Genomic DNA, 12,713 nt, shown 5'->3' with positions numbered 1-12,713 from the left:
ATTACAGATGGTTGTGAGCCACCATGTGGGTGCTGGGAATTGAACTCAGGACCTCTGGAAGAGCAGCCAGTGCCCTTAACCACTGAGCCATCTCTCCAGCCCCGACAGCTGATATTCTAACCAAGGGTGAGAGGAGAGCAGAAGAGAAAGGTGGTGTTTGTTTGTTTCGGTGTTTTGAGACAGTGTCTCCTGCAGCTCCCTGTGCCCTTGAACTTGATCCTCCTAATTCCATTTCCCAAGTGCCTGGATGGCAGATGTGCATCATCACACCTCACTGAAAGAGGGGCCTTTTCAGTGTTACACTTTTCCCCCCATTGTTATACTTGAAGTGGACCATGAAGCTGAGTGTGCCGGTGTGTACCTATAGTGCCAGCACTCAGGAGGGTGAGGCAGGAGGCTGACTATTAACTTGAGACTACGTTGCTGGATCCTGTTTCAGAAAACCAAATCCCGCTGGGCTTGATGCTCACACCTTGAATCCCAGCACTCGGGAGGCAGAGGCAGGTGGATCTCTGTGAGCTCGAGGCCAGTCTGATCTACACAGTGAGACTGTCTTAAAAAACCAAACCCAGCAAAGCCCAGACACCAAACCAGAAAACAAGAGATGAGTGATCAGGCCTACAAGGAGGAGGGTGTTGGAGTCCCATCCCCTTCCCCATTGTGGGGACAGGCTCCAAGGGCAAACTGTTCAGCTGGTGTGCTGTGGTGATGCCGGAGAACCCTCTGGAAACAGCACTGCCCTGCACTGCACTGCACTGCACTGCACTGCCCTGCCCTGCCCTGCACTGTCCTTCCCTGCCCTGCACTGCCCTGCACTGCCCTGCCCTGCCCTGCACTGTCCTTCCCTGCCCTGCACTGCCCTGCACTGCACTGCACTGCACTGCACTGCCCTGCACTGCCCTGCACTGCACTGCAGCAGATGCTGCCATTTTTCTCCTGCAGACAGTCTAAAGAAGTAGTTTCTGCCTCCCTACTGTGGACAGGGCCAAAGGGGGCTTTAGGACAAGGTGGGCACTGCCAGGCCACAGAGAGGACAACTGTCTCTATTCCAAGGCTAGCCCTAGCCAGCCTCAGAAGCTCACTGTGTGGATTTGGGGTACCTCCTCCAGAACCCCAGAGGACCAAGCATTGTCCTTGTCCAGTCCACGCTCCCCTCCCCTTCCCATGCACAGGGCTCAGCCACTCACAGTGCATGAGGGCAACCCAGCGGGCCTTTCCTTGACCGCAGAATCCACTGACTCTGTCATGACCTATGCTGACATCATCCACCTGGTCACCAAGAACATGGAGACTCGGAGGAAGCGGCTCAGGCAGCTGGACCAGCTGCACGAGAATGAGTGGGCCTATTTTAACAACTATCTAACGGAGCTGCAGGAGAACTTTGAGAGGTAGGAGGGCGGGTGCAGAGCCACGCATGGACACCAGTCCACTGCAGCAGCCAGCAGGGGTGAGCTGGGGTGGGGCGGGGCTGCTAGCTCGCTCTCCACCTTCACTGAGCACTGTCCGCTTTCCTGTGGCCAGATTCGAAACAGCTCATTCACGGAACCTAGCTCCTTTCTTTAGAATGTTTGTTTGTGTGTGTGTGTGTGTGTGTGTGTGTGTGTGTGTGTGTGTGTGTGTGTGTGTTGAATTCCTGGTTCAAGTTATCCTCCCGCATCAGCATGCTGAATAGTTGAGTATGTACTGCCAACCCAGCTTATGGCATCATCTTTTAAAAAAAAAATTATTTTATGTGTGTGAGTGTCTTGCCTGCCTGTATGTATGTATACACCTTAATGCCTGGTGCCTATATAGAAGTCAAAAGAGGTTGTTGAATCTCCTGGAATTGGCATTACAGATGGTTGTGAGCCACCTGCCATGTGGGTGCTGTGGACTGGGCGTGGGTCCTCTCCAGGAGTAGCCAGTGCTCTTAACTGCTGAACCATCAATCTAGCCCCTCATGGCAACATTTTAATTCACACAAACATATATTAATGATCATCTTGTTGACCTCGAATACTCATAACCTGATTCTTCATCAGGTAATTATCTCCTTGCATTCCAAAAGCCAACCGAAGGTTATCCAGTTCAGCAAGCCATTGTGTGTGTACCCTGTGAACACACTCTACCGAAAGCTTCCAGCAGCCCAGCTGCCAACACTTCCTGAGCATTTCCTGTCTACCTGGCACTGTTAAACATTTGACCTACACTAACTCACACCTCACCACAAACCTAGTGACCCATGTGAACACACTAGCACGGAGAAGTGAAGTCATTTTCCCCAGGTCACACAGCAGAGCCCCAGTGGACTCATCTTCCTTCTGAGACTATGCATATACCAGCCCTCTCTTAAGATGGCAGACCCCTCATCTCTCCTGTAGTTCATTTTATGTCTATTCTAAAACCCTAGCAGTCTGCATCTGGGACGTGGTGACTCCTGTGTGGTCAGATGTTTCCTGGCAGGCTGGCAGACTAATGTAGATGTCTGTCTGACAAGATCACAAAAGATCACATTGTGCTGGGCGATGGTGGTGGCGCACGCCTTTAATCCCAGTCCGTGGGATACAGAGGCAGGTGGATCTCTGAGTTCAAGGCCAGCCTGGTCTACAGAGTGAGTTCCAGGACAGCCAGGGCTACACAGAGAAAACCTATGTAAAAAAATAAAAGGAAATAAAAGAAAGAGAGAGAGAGAGAGAGAGAGAGAGAGAGAGAGAGAGAGAGAGAGAGAAAAGATCACGTTGAGGTTTTCATCCTTTTTCAATCCATGTCTTTTGTCATTTTATCCCCCAGGGAGGTGAAGATTATCGATCAAAAAGTAGCAGAAAAAAGAAAGGCCAACCATAACCACGTCTCTTCCTCACTACTGTTTGATGACTTGTTTTTCAAGAAATCCAGAGGAACCCCCCACAAGGAAACAGCTTTTCTCTCAAGGTTTGTTCACACAGAAGCCGTAGAAAATGTCTAGTGTGAATGATGGGAAAATTCTCGCCACGTGGGGAAGGTATGCAGGTGGATGTCAGGGTCCAAAGGACACCCACTGAACTTTCCTCGTTCACACCAAATTTCTGAACTGGTTTCATTGACATCCATTTTGCTTCCCCACAGGAAGAAAAAGAGGGAGATCGAAGAGAAACTGAAGGTTTTCCAGTCCCCTTTCTCCTTACGGAGCCCCATGGACACCTATTCCCTGGGCCTAAAAAGCCCCTACAGAATCGGGTCTCCTTCCAGTAGCAGGTGAGGTGGGCCACCAGGGGGAAGACCGGGAACTAGGAAGCACCGCCCTCCAGCCCAGCTCCCTCAGTTTGCTGGAGAGACCTGGCTGGGGAGCTTTGTACAGGGCCGCTGCGTCTTCTCAGACGTTTACTTCTCGCTATTTGAAGTACTGCCGTAATAGTACTACGTTGTCGTGACAACAATAGCTCCATTTACCAATGGTTTATCCTGTGCTGAACATGAAGAAAATAAGCCCGGCACAAACATGAGCTCATAGCCAAGTGAAGCTTTCCTGAGGGAGGGACTGGACTCAGTAGCCCAAGCATAGACACGGTTACATCCTACTGCCGCGGGCCCCTGTGGGGACGCAGGAGTAGGTGCCCACAGCCCCAGCTGACAAGCAGCCGGTGCCGGGCAGCAAATACATCAGCAAATTAAATGCCCGCAGTACCGGGGACCCTGGGAAGATGGAGCAGGGGTCCAGGAGTGATGTCACTGAGTCTGGCACAGATGACAGTTTCCTGGCAGAAGGAGCGGGAGGGGGGATGTGAAAGAGGCAGCAGCTAGGAGGGCAGAGCCAGGGTGGGAAGAAGCTCAGGTGGTGGGGAGCACCGCATGGGAGGAGGGCTGAGCCAGGGTGGGGAGAAGCTCAGATGGTGGGGAGCACCGCATGGGAGGAGGGCTGAGCCAGGGTGGGGAGAAGATCAGATGGTGGGGAGCACCGCATGGGAGGAGGGCTGAGCCAGGGTGGGGAGAAGCTCAGATGGTGGGGAGCACCGCATGGGAGGAGGGCAGAGCCAGGGGTGAACCCGAAGCCGGGGGAGTGGGGGGAGAGGCCACCACATGGGAGGAGGGCAGGGCAGGGTATGGGCAGGATATGGGGGCGTTGCTCGTAGACTGGACAAACAAGGAGGTTTTTATGAAGCCCTTTGTTTTCTGTTATGGGGACCGCTGGAAGATGGTCGGCAAGGGCATCGACTGATTAGATTTGGCTTTTCAGAAAGCCAATAGCAGGTTTTAGTGTTCATGTCGGCGGGACTTGTAAAGGATCCCACAATTCCTTGTCTGGATCCCACAATTCCTTGTCTGTACTTGGTACCTGTCTATACCTCTCAGTCAGGAATCCCCAGACTGTCTCAATCTTGGCTCAGAAAAATATTTCAGAAACTAGTCCTTAATAACATATTACTAATTAAGAAACCATTTACAAGCAGGAAATGGTGGCATGGGGCTGTAATCGCAGCACTTAGGAGGATGAGGCAAAAGGATTATTTTTTTTTAAGATTTATTTATTATGCATACAGCATATATGCCTGCAGGCCAGAAGAGGGCACCAGATCTCATTACAGATGGTTGTGAGCCACCATGTGGGTGCTGGGAATTGAACTCAGGACCTCTGGAAGAGCAGTCAGTGCTCTTAACCATTGAGTCATCTCTTCAGCCCCTAGCAAAAGGATTTTAAAAGAACAAGTACCTTGGTATCTAACTGGTGAATTAGTTCTTTTTGTTGCCGTAATGAAACATCCAATCGTGAGTGTTCATGACAAAAAGAGATTTATTTAGCTTACAGTTCTGGAGGTCTCAAAACACGTGTGTGTGTGTGTGTGTGTGTGTGTGTGTGTGTGTGTGTGTGTGTGTGTGTGTGTGTGTGTACTATGTGTGCTGTGAAAAATATGGAAAAGAAATCAGAATTCTAAAAGGATCACACGCAGCCAGGTAGTGGTGGTACATGCCTTTAATCCCAGCACTCGGGAAGCAGAGGCAGGCGGATCTCTGTGAGTTTGAGGTCAGCCTGGTCTACAAAGTGAGTTCCAGGAAAGCTACACAGAGAAACCCTGTCTTGAAAAACAAAATAAATAAATAAATAAATAAATAAATAAATAAATAAATAAATAAATAAATAAAATTAAAGGATCACATGCATGCATGTACACACACACACACACACACACACACACACTGGGCCATAGCTCACTGGGTAAAGCCCTTGCCACACAGGTGTGAGGACCTGATGGCTAGGACCCAATGTGACCGTAATGCCAGTATTCCTACAGTGAGAGGGCAGTGGAAGTTGAGACGGGAGAACCCTGCAGGCTGGTGGGCTAGCTAATCTTGTAAACAACAACAACAAAAGGTAGAAACAAGGACACCCAAGGTCGTCCTCTGGTGAACACACATGCGCCATGGTACACATGTGACCCCACAAATATCATACACACGTGCACACACACAAAAGGATGGTATAAACACCTGTGTCAGCTGACTGCTCCCTAGGGGCCCCAGGTAAGGGTTAACCAAGCCAACATGTTCCCTTTTGGTTTACCCCACAGAAAAGGTCAAGGTGTGGAAACTGTAGAAATGTTAGAGAGAACCACAGGTAATCATTAACTTTCATTACGGTTACTTCTGTGGTCCTTACCGCGCCTCTTAAGTCAGGAAGGCTTGGAGCATGCCTGGCTGGGAGTCCTGCCAGGCTCCACCCAAACGGACTCCTTTTTGCTGGGTCCTGCACCTGGGTTAAATTCTCAGAACCCAAAGGATAGCTCACAACCATCTGTAATTCTAGTTCCAGGGGATCTAATGCCCTCTTCTGGCTATATATGTGCCCACAAAACACTCACACACATAAAATAAATAAATCCTAAGAAAAGGAAAATTTAATTGTTATTTTCATTGAAGTAAGGTGAAGCAAAGCAGAGTCACCTCTCTGTCTCTTTGGTTTTTTGACACAGGGCTTCTCTGTGTAGCCCTGACTGCTGGAACTCGCTCTAGAGACCAGGCTGGCCTCGAACTCAGAGATCTGTCTGTCTCTGCCTCCCAAGTGCTGGGATGAAAGGCGTGCGCCACCACGGCCAGGCTTGACATAGTCATCTTGTAAGGGCTGAAGAGAGAGAGACAGCAGTCTCGATCACTGAGCTTTTAACATCAGCTCCCTCAGAACCCCCTGGTTCCGTGGCCTTATGTTGTTCTTATCTTGAGTCTCAGCCTCTTCCTCTGCAAAATGGGAATGATAACAGTGTGTATGGCTTAGGGTTGATGTGCAGAATGACTGGTCAGCTCTTGGTAACACCCACAACACAGTGCCTGATACAAGCAAAGTAGACAGAACAGGGGTGTATCACCATCATCATCGTCATCGTCGTTAACATTACTGTTTGCGACAGGGGCTCACTATGTACCCCAGAGTAGTCTCAAACTGAAGAGCCTGCTGCCTCAGCTTCCTGAGTGCTGGGTTACAGCGTGGGCCACTGCGCCCTGCCCGAGAAGGGCTCCTGAGATGTGAGCAGCCAGTGTTGTACGGAGCTGGCTGTAAGACACCGCTGCGCGGGGCCCCTTGCCCGTGTCCCAGCAGCCCGTTGTACTTCTTCCTCCCTGGAATATCTAAGGTCGGGCCACTGGGGCTGCTTCCGCATCTCTCCAAGCCTGTGGGCTGCTGATCCCATCGCTTCACTGGGCACTAATAGGGTTGTGATTCATTCAACACAATTATCCACGAGCCAGGACTCTGTTCGCTCATCGTTCCCTAGAACACTTAGGTTATGCTGAGAGCTAGCCTAGATGTCTATTTTAATTTGCTTGTTTTCTTGATATTTTCCCCTTGTGTATTTCCTGCTGTCCACCCCAGATTCTTCCTTGGTTGTATACTTCTCTCCTCCTCCTTGAACATTCAGACCCTCCATGTCACCTGTCATTTGCTGGCCTTTTGATCTGCTCCCCTCAGGTGCTCGATTCTAGCCTGCTGACATCTTGGCCATTCAAGATGTCATTTGTCTGTGTCTTTTCATTCCTCCACAGTGAGCTCGTCACCAAGGTTTCCAAAACCACCCAGGACATGCTCTTTAGACTCTCACCGTCTTCCATGGAGTGAACCCGCCCTCGCACAGGCTCGGACTACAGAGGTGGTGCCTGTGTCTGTTGTCCAATGGGATAGAAAATGGAGTCAGCAATGGCAAACGAGAGCACCCCTGCAGCCAGGAACATGCTGAGTCTTCCCCAGTCCACGGGATAAAGACAATTAAAGGTCACATCTACTACGAGCCAAGGTTAGGGCTGAGAGAAGGTGATTCGCCTCATCCATTCAGACATGTAACTTGTTCTTTCATTCCCTTATTAATGATAACAACACAATTCAACACATCCTTACGAAACATAGCAAGACCTTGTTTCAAAAAACAGGCAAGCAGGGAGGGAGCTGAGCCCAGTAGTGGTGGCGCACGCATTTAATCCCAGCACTCAGAAGGCAGAGGCAGGTGGGTCTCTGCATTTGAAGCCACCTTGGTCTACAGAGCAAGTTCCAGGACAGCCAGGGCTACTCAGAGATACCCTGTCTCAAAAACCAAAACCAACCACCTGCGACACCCAGCCTCGTGGACTGAGCATCTTCTGGATTCTTGGACTTCCCATTCATAATTAACCATTGTTGGATTAGTAAGAAAGAGATTCATTCATTCTTTTTTTTTGGGGGGGTGGTGGTTCTGAGACAGGGTTTCTCTGTGTAGCTTTGCGCCTTTCCTGGAACTCACTATGTAGCCCAGGCTGGCCTCAAACTCACAGAGATCTGCCTGCCTCTGCCTCCGAGTGCTGGGACTAAAGGCGTGCGCCACCACTGCCTGGTGAGATTCATTCTATCAGTTCTGTTACTCTGAAGAACCCTGACTAATACATATTTTGGTACCAGAAGTGGTTGTAGAGCAACAGAAATATAAGGATGAACCTTTTTTTTTTTTTAAGATTTATTTATTTATTATGTATACAGCATATATGACTGCAGGCCAGAAGAGGGCACCAGATCTCATTACAGGTGGTTGTGAGCCACCATGTTGTTGCTGGGCAATTGAACTCAGGACCTCTGGAAGAGCAGTCAGTGCTCTTAAACCCTGAGCCATCTCTCCAGCCCCAAGGATGAATCTTTTAAGCATCTGGAATAGGCTTTCCAATTTGCCAATACTTACAAGTACTGAAACCTCTCCAGGGAGCTCAGAGTGTACTAAAAGTCCGTGATGTGAACTATTTCACAAACTTATAGAAATAAATACATTTGATTATTCTGATTCACCTAGCAGACAAATAAACAACAACCCCCCATAGTTCTGACTTCAAACTGAGAACTGAAGGTGAAGTTTATGTTTCCAACAGCCTGCTGAAGACCAGGAGAGGTGGCTAGAACAAGCAGGGGAAGGAGGATGGAGAATTCCACAGCACCAGGGAAACTTAGAGGGTATGTTCACTGTCCTGACAGTGGTAAGAGGTCTACAGCTTCACACGCCCATAATTCGCTTTAAGGGCATGTATGCTCTTGTGTTAACTACACCTCAGGCAGTTGTTTATAAATGCATGCGTTAGCTGGGTATGATGGTAGATGCCTGTAATCCCAGCACCCAGGAGGTGGGATAGAGAAGATCAGGAGTGCAAAGCCAGCCTCCACCACATCCCAAGTTCAAGACCAAGCTGAGCTTTACTAGACCGTGTCTCAAAATAAACAAAACATAAATTATAAACATAGCTATTTCTGAATTCTGCCCACTGAAATAAAATTAGAAATAAAAACTGACAGCAACCCAGGACACCCTGCCCCAGTGGTAGGTAAGTGTTCTACCAGAGCTGCCCCCACCTCTACCTAGGACTGTGGCTTGAGATAACGTTCCCACTAAAAGGACTCGTATGAACACACCAGGCGGGTGTCCAGTGGTTTCCCACACTGATTCAGAGCACATAGACTTGAGCCAGCTGTGAGTCTGGGGCAGCGTGTAGATGGGAGTCACGGCAGACCCTGCCTCACTGTGTCTGTTCCTCATTACTCCACGAAAAGTACTTGGAGCAGCGCCCAGCTCCAGCAGGGGCTGTGCGTGATGCTGTCCTGCTCACTGCACACCACGAACATGTGGCCTCATGGCCTCTTCCCTTTGCACCTGAGACCTGCTTTCTCTCCTGAACCTCACACTGCAGAAGAACCACTGCCCCTCCCTGAAGAAGCCTGGGTGGGTCTGTCTCCCACCCTGTAAGGCAGGCCAGCCCTCAACCATCTTCCTGCTCAATGCAAGGCTTACACCATTAAGGTCTTCCCAGGGACAGCTGTACTTGGGTCCCAGTGGCCCGCCTGATCTTCATATGGCTCTATGTCTCCAGTTCCCTGCAGGACTCTGCTTCTTTAGGGCAGATGTCTGTCTTTATCTCTGTATCCAGCAGAGAGCTGAACTGAGAAGTGTCTGATGAGTGCTGACGCTGTCCATGGTCACAGGTAAGGCTCTGATATCTGTGTGGGAAGGTTAGGTTTGCACCTTGGGAAATGTGAACAAATGAGAAGTTCAAAACAGATGTGTCACTTACATGTATATATTGAATATATCATATGTCTACATTAAAACATTTCCATAGAATTCATTCACTCATGTATGTTAAAATGTACGTGACACACAGTTATTTAGGGCTTGCTCATCTATTATTTATATTGCGTTAGCTCTTAGCACATATCCTAAGTTTACTTACATGTTTTTGGTTTACATTTTTTTTAATTTGTTTGCAGCACTTGCTGTGGACCCTGCCTCTGCTAAGCAGGGACTTGACCAGTAAACCACTCCTTCAGGTTTCAGGGTCTTGCTACATTTTCTGGGCCACCCTTGAGCCTTAGCCACTGGGCCCAGCTGCCTCTGCATGGTTTGGGGGTGGAGGGTGGGAGGCATGATCATGGAAGAAGTTAAACCAAAGGAGTGGGGATATGTCTGCACCCCGATGTCTGCATTCCTGTCCATCCTGCCCCCGTTTGTATTATTTGTCTGAAGTGTGTCATCCCTGCTGGGGGCTGCTGGCCCTCCCAGAGCCGTGAAACAAGACTTCTTTTCTGGTAATGGGAGTTGGTACAAACATTTCCAGGAGCCTAAGATTCTTTTCAAAGTCCCTGGAACTATCTGTGCCTGCCCCATAAGCCAGCCACACTTCTGGAAATCTACCCTAAGGAAAACTCAGAAAAGAAGGCATACAGGAGATGTTTTGTTTGTCATCTCTGGTAAGAGGAGACACTTGTTAATATCGGACATTCCATGGAATTCTGCGTGGCCATTTAAAAGCTAACCCTAGGGGTGTGGCCGAGTGGCAGGGTACTTGTTGAGTATGTCTGTTTCGGTTCTGTTAATGTTTTCAATAAAGATCAATTGTTTTTATTTCGGTTTTGGTTTCTAAAACTTGGAAGATTTTTTCTTTGCCCCTCCCCCCCATTGAAACTATAGGCCGCCCCTAGACGCATGTGCACACATCAGAGAGTGTGTCGGGGTGTGTCCCTGCAGTAGTAAGCAGTGTTTGAAACTGGGCACAAGATGAAGGGAGGCAGAACAAGAGCAGAGGTCGGGTCTGGAGACGGAGCTTGCAGCCCAAGGAGATGCTGTCCTACTGTACCGTAACGTCATACACCGCCCCACAGCAGCGTTTGGCCTCCCATTGTCCTGCCAACCGCTGGGGCTCAGCCTAAATGCCATGTTTCCCCTCCCCCTAAGAAGAGATCAGGTGCCCCGCGTGCATTCCCATACCACCCTGTATTTCTATTATTTTTCAGATTTAGTTTTTATTTTTGTTTATGTGTGTGTGTGTGTGCAGGCCAGAAGAGGGCATTAGATCCCCTGGATTTTAAGGCAGTGTGTACTGTGGAATACTCCTTCTGTACACTGTGAAAAATGTGTTCCTCTCATTGTTAATAAAAAGCTGATTGGTCAGCCGGGTGGTGGTAGGACACACCTTTAATCCCAGCACTCCGAGGCAGAGCCAGGCGGATCTCTGTGAGTTCGAGGCCAGCCTGGTCTACAGAGCAAGATCCAGGAAAGGAGAAAAAAAAAAAGGTTAATTTAAAATGTTTAAAATGTAAAAGCTAGAAACCAGCCTGAGCTATCGGCTGAGCATTTATAATTAATAAGTCTGAATGGTTATTTGGGAGCGGCTGCAGAGACACAGAGAAACTCCGCCTACAGTTGTGAGTCACCTCGTGTGGGTACCAGGAACTGAACTCAGGTCCTCTGGAAAACCCGTGACTCCTAACTGCAGAGCCCCGTGCGTACTCCTGCGAAGGAGAGTAAGACGGCCCGGGTAAGAGCTCCCCGCTATGGACAAACAGCAGGCGCATGCAGGGCTCAGTGCAGGCTGCGTGGACCTTACTTACTCCTCACCTGTTTGCTGATGCTGGGGATCAGTCTCAGGTTCTCAAGTCCAAGTCAAGCCCCTTCCACTGAGCTTCCCCCCAGCCCGTGCCTTACTCTCCAAAGAGCTTGATTCAAAAGTGGAGTTAAAGCAGAAGGACGTGGTTCTCTCTACTTCATCCTGTGAGGGATCACACAACAGTAAGAGAATGACAAAAAGAAGCAAGGTGGCCCACGGGCAGCCTTGGTGCTGAAGGAGGAGCTGAGAGTTCTACATCAGGATCCACAGGCAGCAGGAAGAGAGCCGCGGGGGCTAGCTAGAGCATTTGAAACCCCAAACCACACCCAGTGACACACTTCCTCCAACAAGGCCACTCCTTCTAGCCCCTGTCAAGTAGTGCCACTCTCTAAGGATCAAGCATGCAAATGCACGAGTCTTTGGGGGCCATTCCTGTTCACACCACCACAGGCAGTAATTTGAAAATAGAGTTGGGCATGGTGGTGCAAGCCTGTAATCCTGGCACTCAGGAAAGGGAGGCAGGAGAACTGGAAGTCTGAGCCCAGCCCGGGCTACCTAGTAAGAGCCTGTTTGAAAAGCAACAACAAAAAGTTAGCCTTTAATTCCAGCACTCGGGAGGCAGAGGCAGGCGGATCTCAGAGTTCAAGGCCAGCCTAGGCTAGAGAGTGAGTTCTGGGATAGCCAGGGCTACACAAAGAAACCCTGTCTTGAAACACACACACACCCCCCCCAGAAATATAAAAATGAAAACCCTGAAAAACGTCAGGAGAGATGGCTCAGCAGTCAAGAGTCTTAGTCCTCTCTCAGGAGACAGGAGTGGCTTTCAGCAGCCCCAGACAGGACGGTGTTCAGCTCTGACAGCTCAGACACAGGGATGAGAGGTTCCTCAAGGCTCGGGAAATTGAGAATAAAGTCCATAGACTGGAGAGATGGTTCAGAGGTTAAGAACACTGACTACTCACCTGGCCGTGGTGGCGCACGCCTGTAGCCCCAGCCCTCGAGAGGCAGAGGTAGGTAGATCTCAGTGAGGCCAGTCTGGTGTTACTATTCTGACCCCGCCCCTTGAAATCCCGCCCCTTGGCGCCGCCCTGTGTCCTGACATAAAAGCCTCATTTTAAGAAAAAAACTCCTCCCCTCTCTCTCCTGCTTTTCCTCCCACAAGGTGTGAACCCTTGATCCCCTCTCTCTTCCTCTCTTCCTCTCTTTTTCTCTTTCCCTCTTTCCTATCTTTCTCTTCATCTCTCTATTAAAATAAGCCATTTCCTCTCAGGTGCGGCATCTGGGGTGTGGATTTGACTTGTCCGCCACTGCCCTGCTGCCGTGCCCACATGGCATGGGTCACCCACCAGCCCGGTACTCCACCTGCCCAGCGTGCCAGCATG

The 12,713-nt window shown here is 49.6% G+C and overlaps 1 protein-coding gene across 1 annotated transcript in view; it reads left to right on the top strand.

The window, feature by feature from the left end:
• Fam227a (family with sequence similarity 227 member A) overlaps positions 1-7,229 on the top strand; it is a 54,414-nt gene extending 47,185 nt beyond the window's left edge. Inside the window, exons 15-18 of the mRNA XM_015997836.3 lie at positions 1,236-1,388; positions 2,770-2,910; positions 3,085-3,213; positions 6,988-7,229. Coding sequence (XP_015853322.1) covers positions 1,236-1,388; positions 2,770-2,910; positions 3,085-3,213; positions 6,988-7,060 — 496 coding nt within the window. The 3' untranslated portion in view covers positions 7,061-7,229. The remainder of the gene's footprint in view (positions 1-1,235; positions 1,389-2,769; positions 2,911-3,084; positions 3,214-6,987) is intronic.
• The last annotated feature ends 5,484 nt before the right edge of the window (positions 7,230-12,713 follow it).

Source organism: Peromyscus maniculatus, chromosome 20, assembly GCF_049852395.1.
Source record: "Peromyscus maniculatus bairdii isolate BWxNUB_F1_BW_parent chromosome 20, HU_Pman_BW_mat_3.1, whole genome shotgun sequence".
In the NCBI taxonomy this organism is placed as follows: Eukaryota; Metazoa; Chordata; class Mammalia; order Rodentia; family Cricetidae; genus Peromyscus; species Peromyscus maniculatus.
The sequence above is the reverse complement of the archived record's forward strand: the minus strand, read 5'-3'. Positions and strand labels throughout refer to the sequence as shown.